Raw genomic sequence first — 20,043 nt, 5'->3', positions numbered from 1 at the left:
TATAACTTATTGAGATCTTAGCTGGAAGCTTATATTTTTACTTTTCCCAGTCACATATTTTTTCATTAGGGGTTTTGATAAGAATCTTTGTCAACCCCTTGTTCTTCCAGAAAACTAAATGATCAGATAGATTTGAACAGATGTCTGGGGGCATCACAGGATCATTACATGCCACCTTCATCTTACATAGACTTGTTATTTACAGAAACAGTGGGTTTTGCGATTAACTAAATTTATGTTCATTTCTCTGTGGTGTGAAGTGTGAATCTGTGTGGTCCTAAGTTTTGGCTCTGTCTGCCTAGCTAATTTTTTTCTTTAATTGATGTCAGTCACGTAGAAAGGCAAAAAAATCACCCATAGAAACATTTTTTTCCTTCTCTGTAGGAACAGTTACCCTGTGGAGATTATTATGTTACAACAGTAGACAGATAGACATCCTGTTTATAGATTAATAAATGGGTTCTTCACCAAGTTGCCAATTTTATGGGTGTTCTCTGTATTAACTCTCCAACTAATGATGATGGAGTATACATATTCACATTCATCAAGATGACATAAGTCTGAGATGATTGGACAAAATACTGCTCAGAAAGAATGTGCCAATAAATATTCTTAATCTACACCAATGTAGCTTCCATTACAAATAAAATATAGATATTGCATTATGAGCAATGAGTGTCCTGCCTTGAAAACAATTATCTGTTAAGCTGGGAAGGCAGTTTTGTAACCAAAATATTTCTTAACAGTCAATTTTAATAGCTCATTTCTTAAGTGAGCTCTCTCTCTGTCTCTGTCTCTCACTGTCTCTGTCTCTCTCTTTCCTGAAGTCTTTTGAGGCTTCCAGTGAAAGCATAGAACCAAAATCCCCTTGCTCTGTTTTTTCTTTTAGCTTCAAATGGCTCTGTGGCCAAATTACACATCATAGTAGTTTTTGCAAGAGCTATTTTAAACACAGGGCACTCAAAAAGAACCTTGCATTTGCCATTCTAAATGCTCAAGTGGTTTTTGTAATCCTGGCAATGGTTCTGATTCTCAGTTCAAAAGGATTTGGAAAATGTCTCTGTAAAAAGATAAAAAAACATGTCTGTGCAGTTCCCTTGAATCTCTGTGTTCTTCGGTCCTTTTAATTTCTTGTCTCCTGTACCTACTTTTAATGCCAAACAGTATTTCCATCTTTAGATGTTACCTTCTCCTGAAAATCCTGTTAATAGTTGACTTTAACCACCACCACCATGTTTACTGACAACTGGGGAAGCATTTGTGTCCCACACTTTGACTGGCCGAGGCATTCACGGTTGCTGTTGTTGATTATAAAAGCCTTCCGGGGGCTTCCCTAGTGGCGCAGTGGTTGAGGGTCCGCCTGCCGATGCAGGGGACGCGGGTTCGTGCCCCGGTCTGGGAGGATCCCACGGGCCGCCATGGCCGCTGTGTTTGCGCGTCCGGAGCCTGTGCTCCGCAGCGGGAGAGGCCACAGCGGTGAGAGGCCCGCGTACCGCAAAAAAAAAAAAAAAAGCCTTCCAGTTTTACAGATACTTATAAATATAATCTAAATAGTGCAATGATTGGCATCTTTGGGGAGAAGGACCCTAGATTCCTGTGTCACCTAACCACCCAATATACCAGCTCCTGAACACTTTTCTTGACAGTTCTCTGGGGATCAAATTTTCCACCCTTTGACTCTTCTGCAAAAGATGACTAAAGTTGGGTATTCTAAGTTAGAACACAGATCCTCTGCTAAAGCTCTCATAAGCTAGAATCCATACTATTTGACCAGATTATTTTTTTCATGAAGCACTATATAAGCCTAATGCCTCATAGAATACACTTTAGAAAGCTTTGACTTAAGGAAATAGGCACTCGTCTTGGGAGCAAGTATGGCTTTATAATTTATATGGTTCAGTATGCATAGTATCTTTTAACCTGTTAGAATAAACCAGTATTCATAATGGAAGGTGCCTTGGTCCTATCTAGTGCTGGAAGTGCATATTCAATTTTTTAAAATTTTAATATACCTAAACATGCATAGTTAATGAGATTGTTAGTGATCATGCTGGACGTGCATTGGGTTTTCTGACTGTCTGATATTTTCTTTGTGTTGAATAAAAGCCATTAAAAGAGGAAATTGTTGACAGACTAAATCTTTAAGTACTAATTATCAAAATATGTGTTAGGTAACTCCAAAGTTAGGAAGACAAATCTATAACACACTTGCTTTGACTCTTTCCTCCACTACAATAGCAGGCATTGTTAATAGGTCACAGAACTCTCTGAACCAGGACGTGACTCCATCATTAGTCTCAACGCAGCACTTTGAATAGCCGCTCACACAGTTACCATACCTCCCACTGGCCATTCCATGGTCTGATATTTAAAATCTGTATCAACAGTGATGTCTCTAATGGCATAATTCTCCATTCGAATTTTCCTGATCATAAAAATAGAAATAATAGCTTTGGCAAAGGGATAAATTTCAACGCATCAGAAAGGGGAAAAGGGGGGCTTACCAGTCTGCAGAGAGGGGTCTTATAAGGACATCTGTCCCAGTTCAGGAGGGACTCTGGGTTTTGGACTAGCTCTTATAGCATCATGACCCCTCCATAGTCCTGTCTAAGTAGGGATTGCAAACCACAAACTCTGGACAACTCTTTTATCAGTAAACAGGGAACATTTTGGGTTGTAAAGAACCAAAACCATTGGTCCACAAAACTACAAAAGATATCTTACCTCTGGTCCATCTTAATTGAGCGGTGAGATTTGAAAACAAGAAATAGTTGGACACCAGAATATAGAACTCAGGACTGTGCCCTTGAAGCTTGGAAATAAAACCAAAATAGAACTGGGGCTCTTGATTAGTCATAGAAGTGACTGAAAGACAGTAGGAGGGAGTGGAAAGACCATGGACTTTGAAGTAAGACTGACTTGGTCCAAATCCTCACTCCACTGCTTAATATCTGTGTGCCCTTGGACAACTTATTTAAGCTCCTTGAGTCTCAGCTTACTTGCCAGGGAAGGTTGTAGTTCATCACTCTTAGCACCTAGGAAAATTAACATTCAATAAATGCTAATCCTCCATACCATTTTACTTATTCTAGTGAGGAGAAGATTGCAGGATACACGTATGGTGAAGAATTCGGGAATAAGTAAATAGAACAAGGCTGATTTAGACACATTTTCCTTGTTTCACCCTGGGTGGTCTCAGAGGTCAACCTTAATGGAAACTTGGCTCTCCAACAAAATATTGTTCATCCATCAGATGTCATTTCCATGCTATCAGTTTTGGGATAACAGATAGATATTCCAAAGTTGGAATAAAATGGTTGGGTGTTTATCTTGATTAATTAAAAATGCTGAAATGTTGTTTGGGATTAAAAGTGATGTTTAAGATATTTCCTTTTCTGAGCTTTTCAGGTTGGATTGTTTACTCATTAAAAGCATTTCTTCCTTGGAAGACACTAAAAGGGCAGAGTGGGCAGGTGTTTTTCAAGAAATACTGCTGTTCTCATATCATTTGTAAATCTGGACATCATTTGCTTTAACCCAAGGATCCTAGGGCTTGATTTCATACAAAAGAAAATAATTTCAAACTTCAAAACTAAACAGAAAGTAGAAAAGCAAGCTGTAGAAGCTCACTCAGGTTTCAGCAAAAGGCAAATCTGGTCCCAAGTGGACTGATCTGACGGCTTATTTGTAAGATTACAGCAAATCCCAAGATTGAATGCCTCACCTGAATCACTTCCTTATTGACTGAATCCATTTAGACTCCCCTCTAATTTAGCAGAGTGTTTTTATTAAAGCCAGGCATACAAACATCAATTTCCCAAGCTGCATCTAATTTCCTTCACCATTTATTTTCCTTCCTTGGCCGCCAATGGATTAGAAGACATGATTAGAATTCAGCAGGAAGATAAAAACAACCACAAAAAAGAGAAAAACAGTTCCACAAAAACAGATGCTTAAATAAGAGCAACAACTTTCAGAATTAAAATAACTTGTGATTAAAAGAAAGTCCTTATCTTGCCTAATGTAAACATGCTTGCTTGATTTTTATCAGCAGTGCCTACTGCACTGGGACTAAATTAGCAACCTGAACTGGAAGAAGCAGACAAAACCCAGTAGTTGCACTTACTATGCTTAATGTATACACTACAGTGTGTTTTAAATGCAGTATAGTACTTAACTATTTGCAATAATCATTTCAAAATGGCAGGCTTATTGCTGAAGTCTTTCTATTTGTTCGTTTCCAGCCAGTGTCAGGGAGAGAAAAAGAATAAAGCAAAGGCATTCAAGGCATTTTATGAACTTGTTAAAGGTACAGGTTTGTTCCAAAGGAATGATATTCATGTTGGAATGGACACATTTATTTAATCAGCCATCGCTACAGCCTAGGTACATTAATGCTGTTGGTGAGAGCAAGAAAATGGTCCAACAAAGGAAGAGAACTTAAAATCTGAAAACTCACTATCAAAGAAATATCAAATGATGCAAAGGAGGAGTGATGGTTGCACTGAATTTGAGGATAGCCATCAGTCAAATTGTGTCGGTGTCAGGGGGTGGCAAACTATGGCCCATGGGCAAAATCTGGCGTCCCACTTGTTTATGCGAATAAAGTTTTATTGAAACACAGTCTGCTTATTCATTTAAATATTGTCTGTGACCGCTCTAATTTTGCAAGAGCAGAGTTGAGTAGCTGGAACAGAGACTGGCCCTCAAAGCCGACTAGCCCTTAACAGAACAAGTTTGCTAACCCCTCATGTATGTCAGCAGCACCTCTACGATCACCCAGCTGTTCCAGACAGCCCTGCATGTGGTATGGTAAAACAAACCCTGGTTGAAACTATGACTCCTTAATAGCTAAGAAACCCTGAACGCTCAGAGCCTCAGTCTATCCATGAAATAGAGGTTATAAAACCTGTCTTATAAACTTAATGTGAGTGTACTGTGGGTGATGCTGAATAAATGATAGTTTCCTGGCCAGATGCCCTGAAGTCTTTACAGGTGTCTAGAAATCAAAGGCTTTTCAATCCCCTACTCATGGCATTTGCTCTGTAAGACTGATTTGGTTCCTGCTTCTGTGGTCCATCTCATTTCCCACCACTTCACTTTGCAAGCCCCAGCCTCCTGTTACTCCTCCAGGTTCAGTTCAGTTTCTCAAAGGCACCAAGTTCTCTTCTGCCCCCTTGACCTTTGCCCATGGTGTTCTCTTGTCTCAAAGTACTTACTCTTCATTCCTCTCATACTCTACCTGGCCTCTTCTAGACTGTCCTTCAGATCCTACGCTAAATGTCACTGCATACACGAGGCCCTCCCTGACCACCCAGTGTAACATGAGTCCTGTCCTATGATCTCAAAATACCCAAAGTCTCCCTCCCCTTCATAACCGATATCATGGTTTACGATTTCAGATAATGGATACAGAACATTTTTTGGTCTGTTTCAGAAAAGTCTTTCTTGTCAGCCTCAATGGTTAAAAGAGTGCCTAGCACAGAGTAGGCTTTCAAGAACATATTGTTTCATTCAGCAATCTGTCAATATTTGCCTGTCATTAAAAGGAGTCAGGATAACCTTAAAGAAAAAAAAAACTGAAGTTTTGATTCTGATCATATACTAGCTGCATAATTTGGTACAAGTCACTTTTACCTCTCTGAGCCTCACTTTTCTCATCTGTAAAATGGGATAGGTGTTACCTACCTCACATGTTTACGGCAGAATCCGCTCTGGTAATGAATGAGAAAATAACTAAGCAAAGTACGTACTGTGGGACCTCAATAGGTTTGCTGGCTCCAAAAGATATTTGATGGTAAAGCTGTAGCCCCAGTGATTCTCCAGATCTTTGGTACTCTCAGTTTTCTTATCTGTAAAATGGGGATAAAAATTATATCCATCTCATATACTACTTATGTGTTAAATGTGTTAATATATGTAAAAAAGAATACTGCCAACCACCTGATAGATACCTAGTAAACATTAGCTATTGTTGTATTTGTGATTATTGTTAATCTTTCAATTCTTAAAGATTATGAACACTTTTCTGGGGAAAGTACACATTCTAAAAAAATTCTGTAAATAGTTGCAAAGAGTTCACAATTCCCCTGTGCTATCTCTATATGCTGCAAGTTACCCTTTGCCATTATCTGCCTTTGAGGCCAAATTCTAAAGAAGCAGCTTAGTCGAGGACTTACCTAAAATTATGTCCCAAAATTGTGTGTGTGTGAACTTATCTGACTGAGCTTGCCTAACGTTCATTAGATTCTGAAAAGGATTACGTTCCCCAAAAAGGGTTTTAGTTGGGATTTTTGTTTGTTCCTTTAAGGTTGAGAGGAGCTTGATAAATACCAAAGGCTGTAGCATTTCTTTGGAAGTTCATTCTTTACTTTTAATTGTGGACGGACATCTGCAGCCAGAGTGTATTTTGCAAAGCCAAATACATGTAGACATTTGAAAAACCTGCATTTGGACTGCCCGGCCACCTGCACAGCTGCCAACAGCTGCCACCACAGACTCCTCCTTGGGAGTAGCTGTCTGGGGTCCAGGGACCTGTGCAGTAGATCTGGCTCCATAACTGCCTTGCTAGATGATCTTTCCTTTTGTGAAACAGTAAATAGCAGCCCTTGTTATCCTCAGCCGAGAATGTAGAAAAGCTCCTGAAAGCACCTAGGAATCTTCTGGGAGAGTTTCGGATTCGGAAATAGACCTAGCACTGACTTCTTAAAAATATGCCCGTTGCCGAGGGGAAGAAAAAGACTATTAAAAAGTTTCTATTGGTATTGTCAGGGAGCAGCAATTAGGGGTTGTAATAATAAATGAACACATGAGGCACACATTGAAAATTTGACATGCTTTATAAGCACGAAGTAATAATAATGATGTCACAAGGCTTTCATTTTCAAACTGTCTTAATTTCATTCTCAGTTTGAGATTGCAGATGACAGTAGTTAATAATTGACCCAGAGTGAAACCTTAAATCAGATTTCCATTAAAGTGCGTGACTGCAACAAATTACTTTACAGAAGGAGAGAATGGCATTGTCTCTGGTGGTGTGGGGTCTTCCCATCACTCCTGGTGGTGATTTCCTCTTGGTGCTCAGTGATACGCCACATGTCCTAAATGATCCCATGTCCCTGAGCTACACAGCGTGTGTACTTCTGTGTCTTGCTGCTCTTGTAAAAATTCTAACTTCTTTGTTAGTATCAAACTCTTTTTCTCCTCTCTCTCTCTCTCTCTCTCTCTGTCTCTGTGTCACATTCTCTTATGCTCCCTCTCTCACTGCTGGTCTTTCTCACTGTCTCTCGTGCTCTCAGATGGTTGCTCTGTATTTCTCATCTCATGTTTGCTCATGCATTCACTCTTCTCTCTGTCCCTATCTCCCTTTCCCATCACTCCCCCTCTACCCCTGAGGGAGACTTTCAAAGCTTGTCTTCACCCAGCTCTGGGAAAGCAAGGAATAAGGCAAAAGAACCAAGTTCCCATCCCTGGCCTCTAGTGCCTGCCGCTGTTTACCTCATCTGGATTTCCTCAGGTTACTTCCCCATTCAGCCTGTAGGTCCTGAATGAACTAACTTGGGTGACAGCTCTGCCTTCATCCTGGCTGCCCTCTTTTACCTAAGTTCCTGCTCACTCTTTCTCTTTGTCACCTGGAACATCACTTCTTCCAAAAGGCCCCTCTCGCTACAGCAGTCTGTACCACTAGTGTTGCCCTGGTCTTAGCTCCGTGAGACTAAGGAGCCAGGATTGTAATTGCCAGTTTGCTGGTCTGCCTCAAACTTGCCTTTGAACTCTTTGAGGGCAGTGATGACATCTTATTCATCTCCATCTCCCAAGCACTAAACTCTGTACCTGGTTTGGGAGATGGCCATTAAGTGTCTATTGAAATTAATTTCATTCACTCTTGAAACCATTATTTATTAGGTGATTACACTATGTCATGGATTATGCTAGCTGCTTATAAAAAAAACTCCTGTTGTAGAGGAGCGCAAAGGTGACCCACCCAGGGTGTTGTATCTTGGGCATGGGGATATAGGGTGAGAGGTGAATATACTGCATTGGAGAACAGTTGTCCTTTTTTCAGCACACCTATCAAAGCCACCTATTCATCCACCATTGGAAAAGAGAGCTTTTCCTTGGGTTCAGTACCAGTTGAAGTGGTTGGCTCACTTTTAGGTACACATTGTTGTATGAAGAGTATCTGTATTTGTCAGATGCTTGTTAAACACAATGAGATAACTGACATGAAGGACTCATGGGAACTGATACTAAATGAGGCAATACCAGAATCGCAGCTCATATCTGACTCTTGCTCCAGGGTATACATCTATTGAGAAGCGTTGGATCACAGGGCCAGGGGCATCTTCCTGCCTCTTTTGCCTCACTCCTGCCTATGTGGATGACTTCACATATGTTTGCTGTGTGTGGTGTGCCTACTCTATAGAACAATCATACTGTTTTAGATGGATTAAAGAGAATAATTCACCCTAACTTGATGACACAGAAAAGCTTCACTGAGTAGCTGTTGACATCTGAACTCATCCCTAAGGAATGTGCAGGTTGCACCATGGCAGAGGTATAGAGGAGCCACTATGTACTTTACTAGAAGGCTTAGTTCTACAAAAACTGAATGAGCCTCAGCTCTTTCTGAGTTTCTCTCTTGGACCCTGTGGAGTCATTATTGCTCTTGAGTGGTTTTTGTCTTCCATTGTTCTGGCAAGCTCCTCTCCATCCCGCAGCTATTTGAAAACTACTGCTGTACCAGGCCTCAATACTAACAGCATTTAATAGCCATCATTAGAAAGCAAGCTTCTGCTTACCAGTCAGCCTGCTGTGAATGGTAATGGGAGATTTCTTTTTTGGGAGTAGCTCCAGTGTCTAATTGGTTTGGAAAATATTGCTCATTTATTTTATTCTTAAAACATTACCTTTTTACTGAACTTCAATAAGTTTCTGTTTCTGTTACATTCAAATTCAACATAGCTGCAGTCTACTGAAAGGTTTTCTTCTTATACTTGCTGTCTAGGTAACCTGTCCACTTTCACCATAGCTTGTTGAAATAAATGCATGTGTAAATATCCATTAGGTACCTTACAGGCATGTAATAAGCATCTCACACGTCTTATTTAGGCCTTTCAACAAGTTTATGGACTAGGTACTATTATTCCCATTTTATAGGTGAGGAAACCACGTTCGAGGCAGGGTGGGGCCCTTGCCCAAGATTCCAGCTCTAGCAGCTGGCATGAATGAAGAATCAGTAGGCAATCTAGAGCCTGACTTTGAGCCTTACCACTGCTACTTGTTAGCTATGTCACACTGGGACACATCATGTGAATTTTCTGAATGGCTTTATCAGCTATAGAGGGCTAACCATCACTGTACTTACTGTACTGTAATGCAGGGATCAAAATTAAAAATGAGGGTTCATGTAATGGCACTTTTTAAAGAGTTAAGTGCTGAACAAATGTAAGGTATCCTTTTCTCATATATTTTGTGTAGTTAATTTAGCATATTGAAATAATGGGATTTAAAAATGGCATGCAGCACACACATATATGCTTTGCAATTAGTGTAGCATAATTTAATTGTGACTCCATTGTTGGAATTTTGATGCCTCCAGCTTGATGAATAGCCATTATCTGTGGGTGTTATCAATTAATCTAGGTAATGAATTCTCTTCATTATCTCGTTCTTCATGTTAATTGTACAGGATTTTCTTACAACTATTTATCAAGTCAGGGCAAGTACAATTTTTTTGGCCCACATGCCTTTTAGTATGGAATATGTATAAGCAGGTTAACATGATGGGTTTAAATTTACATTTCTGAAAAATTCTAGTCAGTGGCTTGACTTTTCTTATATCCTTGTAGTGTGAGCTTGTATCTTTTTATTTTGGGGGTCTTTTTTTTTAATCAAAAAGGTCATTATCTAAGATAATTAAGCTATCTCTGACTTTTGAGAATATACCTCTAGCATATCAAAGAGGTATTAAGGAAGCATAGAAAAATTGGAATTTTTACCTAATAATACAAAACAAATAATTAATGTTACTAGTTTTGAAATATTTTATGAGGTACCAGGACAGGTAAAAATTCAAGTATAAGCCATGGAGGGAAAAGACGTAACTACATGAAATTTTAAATGTCACTATGCATAAATAACATCCATTACATCTTAACATATGTTACATCTTACAGAAAAACCCAAACGAACTTTCTGGCCAGCCCAATATAAGACACAGCAGAAGACAGTGTATAAGAAATGAGTGGTGACTGAATTCATTTTGAATTCAGAGAAGTGATTGATAGGATAATCTGGGTTAATATGGTAATGTTATATATTGATATTTATTAATTAAATACTGAATTTTAACTTCAACATCTTCTGGGTCTTGTTTTATAGTTCCTATTCTGTTTTTTGTTTTTTAAAGATGATTATTTTAATTGTCTCTGTTGTTTAGCCAATTATTTGGGGGAATGTTGACTGTCAGCATTTTGATGGACACCTTCCTATTTTTTATTTCAGGTTGAAGCCATCCTAGTCAATATTTTTGGCGGAATCGTCAACTGTGCCATTATTGCCAATGGGATCACCAGAGCCTGCCGGGAGCTGGAACTCAAGGTGCCGCTGGTGGTCCGGCTTGAAGGTAAGTTACTGTAGATTTCCACAGTGCCAGTACCCACCTTCTTCAGGATCAGGTGACCAGCATGTTCTGCATTCACAAACTTCCTGAGACAAACATTAGGAAACACTGGATTACATAAGATGAAGCAAATGCAGTACTTCTCTGAGCTTTTAATCTGCATTGCAGCTCTCCAAGAATGGCACATGTTATGAGTCTCCAAATTTTCCAAACATATTCCAGGGTGGAGCCCTTTTATTATGAATCATATCATGAGATTAGTGTTCTGGGAAAAACACTCTTAGAAATGCTGCTCCAGGAATTTTTCATCATGGGACGCCAAGTGTTCTCAAACTTTTTGGTCTGAGGCCTCCCTACTTGTTAAACTGGAGAACCCCAAAGATCTCTTGTTTATTTTGGGTTATAACTGTCGATATTTATTAATTTATTTAACTGATTAATAAATTAATCTGGTAAGAGGAATAACTACTTGGAACTTTTTAAATACTCACTTTTTAAATAATAAACTTTTAATTTTTGTATTATATATTTTACATGTAAGTGTATAAACTATAATTTATGAAGAATTAAATATATCTTTTAAAAATTTTAGTAAGAATAGCAGCACTGTTTTATGGCTTTGCAAATCCCTTTAATATCTAGCTTAATATTTGCTTCTGCAACAGATCTGTTGCAATATGCTGTTTTGGTGGAAGTATATGAAGAAAATCTGGCCTCATAGAGCTATGTATCTGGAAAACAGAGCAGTTTATAATAATCATTTCATATAATTCTGAATATTATTCTTTGATACTACACTAAAACCTGTAACAGTGTCTTTATTACAGATAGGTTTTAACATAGAATCTGAAATTATTTCAACGAACTTTTTTTTTTGAATTTTTTAAAATTATTTATTTGTTTATTTTTAACATCTTTATTGGAATATAATTGCTTTACAATGGTGTGTTAGTTTCTGCTGTATAACAAAGTGAATCAATACGTATATGTATATCCCCAAATCCCCTCCCTCTTGCATCTCCCTCACACCCTCCCTATCCCACCCCTCTAGGTGGTCAAAAACCACCGAGCTGATCTCCCTGTGCTATGTGGCTGCTTCCCACTAGGTATCTGTTTTACATTTGGTAGTGCATATATGTCCATGCCACTCTCTCACTTAGTCCCAGCTTACCCTTCCCCCTCCCGTGTCCTCAAGTCCATTCTCTACGTCTGCGTCGTTATTCCTGTCCTTCCCCTAGGTTCTTCAGAACCATTTTTTCGTTTTTTTTAATAGATTCCGTATATATGTGTTAGCATACGGTATTTGTTTTTCTCTTTCTGACTTATTTCACTCTGTATGACAGACTCTAGGTCCATCCACCTCACTACAAATAACTCAATTTCGTTTCTTTTTATGGCTGAGTAATATTCCATTGTATACATGTGCCACATCTTCTTTATCCATTCATCTGTCGATGGACACTGAGGTTGCTTCCATATCATGGCTATTGTAAATAGATCTGCAACGAACATTGTGGTACTTGACTGTTTTTGAATTACGGTTTTCTCAGGGTATATGCCCAGTAGTGGGACTGCTGGGTCGTATGGTAGTTCTATTTTTAGTTTTTTAAGGAACCTCCATACTGTTCTCCATAGTGGCTGTATCAATTTACATTCCCACCAACAGTGCAAGAGGGTTCCCTTTTCTCCACACCCTCTCAAGCATTTATTGTTTGTAGATTTTTTGATAATGACCATTCTGACCAGTGTGAGGTGATACCTCATTGTAGTTTTGATTTGCATTTCTCTAGTGATTAGTGATATTGAGCATCCTTTCATGTGTTTGTTGGCAATCTGTATATCTTCTTTGGAGAAATGTCTGTTTAGATCTTCTGCCCATTTTTGGATTGGGTTGTTTGTTTTTTTGATATTGAGCTGCATGAGCTGCTTGTATATTTTGGAGATTAATCCTTTGTCAGTTGCTTCGTTTGCAAATATTTTCTCCCAATCTGAGCATTGTCTTTTCGTCTTGTTTATGGTTTCCTTTGCTGTGCAAAAGCTTTTAAGTTTCATTAGATCCCATTTCTTTATTTTTGTTTTTATTTCCACTTCTCTAGGAGGTGGGTCAAAAAGGATCTTGCTGTGATTTATGTCATAGAGTGTTCTGCCTGTGTTTTCCTTAAGAGTTTTATAGTGTCTGGCCTTACATTTAGGTCTTTAATCCATTTTGAGTTTATTTTTGTGTATGGTGTTAGGGAGTGTTCTAATTTCATTATTTTACATGTAGCTGTCCAGTTTTCCCAGCACCACTTATTGAAGAAGCTGTCTTTTCTCCATGGTATATTCTTGCCTCCTTTATCAAAAATAAGTGCATAGGTTTATGTCTGGGCTTTCTGTCCTGTTCCATTGAGCTATATTTCTGTTTTTGTGCCAGTACCATACTGTCTTGATTACTGTAGCTTTGTAATATAGTCTGAAGTCAGGGAGCCTGAATCCTCCAGCTCCCTTTTTCTTTCTCAAGATTGCTTTGGCTATTCGGGGTCTTTCGTGTTTCCATACAAAGTGTGAAATTTTTTGTTCTAGTTCTGTGAAAAGTGCCATTGGTATTTTGATAGAGGTTGCATTGAATCTATAGATTGCTTTGGGTAGTATAGTCATTTTCACAATGTTGATTCTTCCAATCCAAGAACATGGTATATCTCTCTATCTGTTTGTAATATCTTTAATTTCTTTCATCAGTGTCTTATAGTTTTCTGCATACAGGTCTTTTGTCTCTTTAGGTAGGTTTTTTCCTAGGTATTTTATTCTTTTGCCAAATGGTAAATGAGAGTGTTTTCTTAATTTCTCTTTCAGATTTTTCAGCATTAGTATATAGGAATGCAAGAGATTTCTGTGCATTAATTTTGTGTCCTGCTGCTTTACCAAATTCATTGATTAACTCTAGTAGTTTTCTGGTAGCATCTTTAGGATTCTCTGTGTATAGTATCATGTCATCTGCAAAGAGTGACAGTTTTATTTCTTCTTTTCTGATTTGGCTTCCTTTTATTTCTTTTTCTTCTCTGATTGCTGTGGCTAAAACTTCCAAAACTATGTTGAATAATAGTGGTGAGAGTGGGCAACCTTGTCTTGTTCCTGATCTTCATGGAGATGCTTTCAGTTTTTCACCATTGAGAATGATGTTTGCTGTGGGTTTGTCATATATCGCCTTTATTATGTTGAGGTAAGTCCCCTCTATGCCTACTTTCTGGAGGGTTTTTATCATAAACGGGTGTTGAATTTTGTTGAAAGCTTTTTCTGCATCTTTTGAGATGATGATATGGTTTTTCTCCTTCAATTTGTTAATATGGTGTGCCACATTGATTGATTTGCCTATATTGAAGAAACCTTGCATTCCTGGGATAAACCCCACTTGATCATGGTGCATGATCCTTTTAATGTGTTGTTGGATTCTGTTTGCTAGTATTTTGTTGAGGATTTTTGCATCTATATTCATTAGTGATATTGGCCTGTAGTTTTTTTTGTGTGTGTGACATCTTTCTCTGGTTTTGGTATCAGGGTGATGGTGGCCTTGTAGAATGAGTTTGGGAGAGTTCTTCCCTCTGCTATATTTTGGAAGAGTTTGAGAAGGACACATGTTAGCTCTTCTCTAAATGTTTGATAGAATTCACCTGTGAAGCCATCTGGTCCTGTGCTTTTGTTTATTGGAAGATTTTTAATCACAGTTTCAATTTCAGTGCTTGTGATTGGTCTGTTTATATTTTATTTTTCTTCCTGGTTCAGTCTTGGAAGGTTGTGCTTTTCTAAGAATTTGTTTCTTTCTTCCAGATTGTCCATTTTATTGGCATATAGTTAGTAATCTCTCATGACCCTTTGTATTTCTGCAGTGTCAGTTGTTACTTCTCCTTTTTCTTTTCTAATTCTATTGATTTGAGTGTTTTCCCTTTTTTTCTTGATGAGTCTGGCTAATGGTTTATCATTTTTATCTTCTCAAAGAACCAGCTTTTAGTTTTATTGATCTTTGCTGTTGTTTCCTTCATTTCTTTTTCATTTATTTCTGATCTGATCTTTATGATTTCTTCTGCTAACTTTCAGATTTTTTTGTTCTTACTCTGATTGCTTTAGGTGTAAGGTTAGGTTGTTTATTTGAGGTGTTTCTTGTTTCCTGAGATAGGATGGTACTGCTATAAACTTCCCTCTTATAACTGCTTTTGCTGCATCCCATTGGTTTTAGGCCGTCATGTTTTCATTGTCATTTGTTTGTAGGTATTTTTTGATTTCCTCTTTGGTTTCTTCAGTGATATCTTGGTTATTTAGTAATGTATTGTTTAGCCTCCATGTGTTTGTATTTTTTTATAGTTCTTTTCCTGTAGTTGATATCTAGTCCCATAGTTGTGGTCAGAAAAGATACTTGATACAATTTCAATTTTCTTAAATTTACCAAGGCTTGATATGTGACCCAAGATACGATCTATCCTGGAGAATGTTCCATGAGCACTTGAGAAGAAAGTGTATTCTGTTGTTTTTGGATGGAAAGTCCTATAAATAGCAGTTAAGTCCATGTTGTTTAATGTGTCATTTAAAGCTTGTGTTTCTTATTTATTTTCATTTTGGATGATCTGTCCATTGGTGAAAGTGGGATGTTAAAGTCCCCTACTATGATTGCGTTACTGTCAGTTTCTCCTTTTATGGCTGTTAGCATTTGCCTTATGTATTGAGGTGCTCGTATGTTGGGTGCATACATATTTTCAATTGTTATATCTTCTTGGATTGATCTCTTGATCATTATGTAGTGTCCTTCTTTGTCTCTTGTAATAGTCTTTATTTTAAAGTCTGTTTTGTCTGATATGAGAATTGCTCCTCCAGCTTTCTTTTGATTTCCATTTGCATGGAATATCTTTTTTCCATCCCTTCACTTTCAGTCTCTGTGTGTCCCTAGGTCTGAATTGGGTCTCTTGTAGACAGCATATATACAGATCTTGTTTTTGTATCCATTCAGCCAGTCTGTGTCTTTTGGTTGGAGCATTGAATCCATTTACATTTAAGGTGGTTATCGATATTCCCATTTTCTTAATTGTTTTGGGTTTGTTATTGTAGGTCTTTTCCTTCTCTTGTGTTTCCTGCCTAGAGAAGTTCCTTTAGCATTTGTTATAAAGCTGGTTTGGTGGTAATGAATGCTCTTAGGTTTTGCTTCTCTGTAAAGGTTTTAATTTCTCTGTCGAATCGGAATGAGATCCTTGTTGGGTAGAGTAATCTTGGTTGCAGATTTTTCCCTTTCATCACTTTAAATATGTCCTGCCACTCTCTTCTGGCTTGCAGAGTTTCTGTTGAAAGATCAGCTGTTACTCTTATGGGGATTCCCTTGTATGTTACTTGTTGCTTTTCCCTTGCTGCTTTTAATATTTTTCTGTGTATTTAATTTTTGATATTTTGATTAATATGTGTCTTGGCATGCTTCTCCTTGGATTTATCCTGTTTGCGACTCTCTGTGCTTCCTGGCCTTGATTGATCATTTCCTTTCCCATATTAGGGAAATTTTCTACTATAATCTCTTCAAATATTTTATCAGACCCTTTTTCTCTTCTTCTTCTGGGACCCCTATAATTCGAATGTTGGTGTGTTTAATGTTGTCGCAGAGGTCTCTGAGACTGTCCTCAATTCTTTTCATTCTTTTTTCTTTATTCTGCCCTGTAGTAGTTATTTCCACTGTTTTATCTTCCAGGTCACTTATCCGTTCTTCTGCCTCAGTATTCTGCTACTGATTCCTTCTAGAGAATTTTAATTTTCATTTATTATGTTGTTCATCATTGTTTGTTTGCTCTTTAGTTCTTCTAGGTCCTTGTTAAACGTTTCTTGTATTTTCTCCATTCTATTTCCAAGATTTTGGATCATGTTTACTATCATTACTCTGAATTCTTTTTCAGGTAGGCTACCTATTTCCTCTTCGTTTGTTTGGTCTGGTGGGTTTTTACCTTGCCCCTTCATCTGCTGTGTTTTTCTCTGTCTTATCATTTTGCTTAACTTGCTGTGTTGGGGTCTCTTTTTCACAGGCTGCAGGTTTGTAGTGCCTGTTGTTTTTGGTGTCTGCCCCCAGTGGGTAAGGTTGGTTCAGTGGGTTGTGTAGGCCTCCTGGTGGAGGGGACTGGTACCTGAGTTCTGGTGGATTAGGTTGGATCTTGTCTTTGTGGTAGGCAGGACTGCGTCTGGTGGTGTGTTTTGGGGTGTCTGTGAACCTATTATGTTTTTAGGCATTCTCTCTGCTAATGGGTGGCATTGTGTTCCTGTCTTGCTAGTTGTTTGGTATCAGGTGTCCAGCACTGGAGCTTACTGCTTGTTGTTGAGTGGAGCTGGGTCTTAACGTTGAGACAGAGATCTCTGGGAGAGCTCTCGCCGGTTGATATTACGAGGGGCCGGGGTGGGGGTGGTCTCTGTTGGACCAATGTCCTGAACTCGACTCTCCCACCTCAGAGGCTCAGGCCTGACCCCCGGCCAGAGAACCAAGACCATCAGCCACATGGCTGCTAGTGTTGGAGGGTCTCCTGCAGAGGCAGGGAGCAGCTGTGGCTCACCACAGGGAGAAGGGCACTGGAGCAGAAGTTCTGGGAAGTACTCCTTGGTGTGAGCCCTCCCAGAGTCCACCATTAGTGTCACCAAAGAGCCTGTAGTCAATGAACTTTTTATGCTCTGTGATATTGAAGTCTATTGGTCTGTCTTGCACAGTAAGTGGATTTTACACGTGCATGATTTAATCATACGGAAAATTTTGGATTATGCAGATCTTCCAAAGGTTAACACATTTCAACATACAATATCAAAAAATTGACATCTGTTAATATCACACCATTATCAGAAAAGCTTCTAAGTTTTGAGAAGCTGTCAAGGTGGTAGATGCAATTTTTCCAGAATTCTGATTTTCATTTGAAAATACAAATTTTTCTTATACTCCACAGAATGCTAAGCTGTTGTCCTTGAAGTGGCAGACTTACTTCACTCATTTTTGAGAACATGTCTGCCAGGTGTCTAAGTCTGAACAACCATAGTGTGTTCTTCATTCTTCCATGGAAAAGTGGGTGGTTTAGCTCTCTACTCAAACAGTTATACAAGTACTTTGCCTCAGAACAACCGTCATAGTTCAGTATGCAGCAGAATGCCTTTTGTATGCTTCCCATTTGATCACACAGAATATTAGAAATATGTGTACTCAAGGGTTGAGATTTAATACAATTAATTTTTATTGTATTTTTTACTGTTCATTACGAACATTCTTACTTGAAAGTGGCAACTTTTCCTTGCGAACGTGAGGTGGTGAAGAATAACATGAATAACTATTACAGATTCATGCTGCTTGATCCCATGGTCACATGCCCACAGTTTTACCCACAGTTACTTTTGCTTCATCAGGGCAGATTATTATTACTACTACTACTACCACCACTACTAATACTACTACTACTTTAAAAGTAGTTCTTACATCAGGGACCTCCCCCAGGGTTCTGTAAGCCACACTTGGAGAACCACTATAGTAGAGAAGTGAAAATAGACAGTTTAATATGAAAACTATGCAAAAGTCCTATCCACATCGTCAACAGATTCAGATTACAGTGATCAGGCAGCCCCTTGCATAGACTTCTGGAGTATCATTTTGGGGACAGCTTGATTTCTCCAATTAGCATGCTGGTGCCATTATTCCCTAGAGTCCTTCTCCTCAAGATAAAGTCTAGGGATATTTTGACCCTACTGTGTAGCCCCGTCTTCCTTTGAAGTCAAGCCTCCAGAACAGCTGCAGTCCATTTTTCTCTGTTTGCTTCTTTCTTTGTATCTCTTTCTTCTCTCACTCTCTGCCTCCCTGAGATTCTCCACCTTACAAACTTAGATGTGCACCATATGGACTTAATAGAAGTAATGATCACAAAAGAAAAATGAAAATAGGAGGGGCTCCAATTGCCAAAGTTTAATATGGACGTTAAAACATATGATTGAATTAAAAGTTCTTAAAAATGTAAATGCAACATAATTGATCCAATTAAAAATAATTTCAGTGAAAGGAAAATGGTAAGGCTGCACTGTAAAGAAAATTCATCAAGGAGTTGATGGGTTCATCAATGTGGGTATATAACTCTGATTAAAATGTTGATCTCAGACTGTTTTCAGGGTCAAAGCAACCAGTGAGCCTCAGGTTGTAAAAAGTTATCTCTTCTTCTGTTCTGAAAGGGGAGCGGGTCTCCATAAGCAAATCATACTAGTGTGTATCACTTGGAAATGACTAGAAACGAGCACATGCTATGGTGGACTTATTCTGTCTAGTGATCCTCCCTGTAACTCTGTTGTCAGCAGAGACCCTTAGTTATAATATTAGCTTGTAGTATACTCCTAGAAAAGAAAGTTACCTCACTTTTAATTTTTCCCAAAAGATTAAAAGGAGCACTTCTCTTATTTTCACACTATGCTTATTATTCCAGAAGTAATAAATGATCCGCATCATTTAATGTACGCTTACCATATGTAGCAGGATGGTATACATGCTGAAATGTGCAAACTACCACATCTAAGATTATCTCCCTTAATAATATAGTATTGACTATATCAAAGGTCTATCTGAGCTACTAGGAAGAAGCTTTGAAACATCTAAATCTGTTAGACAGGTTTGTATCTTTTTTTTTTTTTTAGATTTGTATCATTTAAATTAAAACATTTCCAAGATATATGCCTGTGTTTTTTTAATTAATTAATATGATAAATACTATGTGTAAGCCATTGAGCTTTAGACATTAAGGAGGATGCTTAGAAATATAAGAAATGATGTCAGTTACTAAATAACTGGGGAAATAAAACAAAAATAAAAATCAGCAATACAAACTAATACATATAAAATGTTAACCAGTGTTTGCCTGAAGAGAATCTGCTTCTCTCTTAGTAGCAATAGCCATTGGGGCATCCCAGATAACCACTAGTCTGGCTTGTGGAAATGTTGATACCTTACGATGTCCACCCTATCAAGGAGAATTGAAGATGAGCTCAAAGAGGATACTGGGCCCCAAATTTATGTAGCCTAAAAATGTGTAGGTGACCTTTTCTGCCACTCGACTCCTTTCACGATAATAGCTGCTATCCTATAATAAGCACCTAAGACCTTTATCGATAGAGGAAAAGCCGGAGAACTTTTCACATTTCCAGTCTTCAGTGGTATTCTTTTCTTCCTCTTGTGGAAGTTGCATCTAATGTGATAAATGACCTTAGATAGATACAAGGCTCTCACGCTCAACATGCTCATACCAGGGACACTCACTAATAGCCGTATGTGTGATTCCTGGGAACACGGCTGCCCCACACCAAGATAAGACCTATCCCAAAATTCTATTGGTCCTGCCTAATAAACAAGGGAAAATGGAAGAATTCTGCTCTAACTCTACTCTTGACTCTGATCATAGATAACAAAATACAGA

The 20,043-nt window shown here is 38.4% G+C and overlaps 1 protein-coding gene across 2 annotated transcripts in view; it reads left to right on the top strand.

The window, feature by feature from the left end:
- The window catches only part of SUCLG2 (succinate-CoA ligase GDP-forming subunit beta), a 262,725-nt gene that overhangs the window by 225,833 nt on the left and 16,849 nt on the right, over positions 1 to 20,043 (top strand). For both annotated transcript variants that reach the window (XM_082663227.1, XM_082663226.1), the window contains one exon: positions 10,507 to 10,627. In XM_082663227.1, the coding sequence (XP_082519353.1) occupies positions 10,507 to 10,627 (121 nt within the window). The remainder of the gene's footprint in view (positions 1 to 10,506; positions 10,628 to 20,043) is intronic.

The sequence above is a fragment of the Grampus griseus genome (genome assembly GCF_964374135.1).
Source record: "Grampus griseus genome assembly, chromosome: 10".
Lineage (NCBI taxonomy): Eukaryota > Metazoa > Chordata > Mammalia > Artiodactyla > Delphinidae > Grampus > Grampus griseus.
This window is presented reverse-complemented; position numbering and strand designations above follow the sequence as displayed.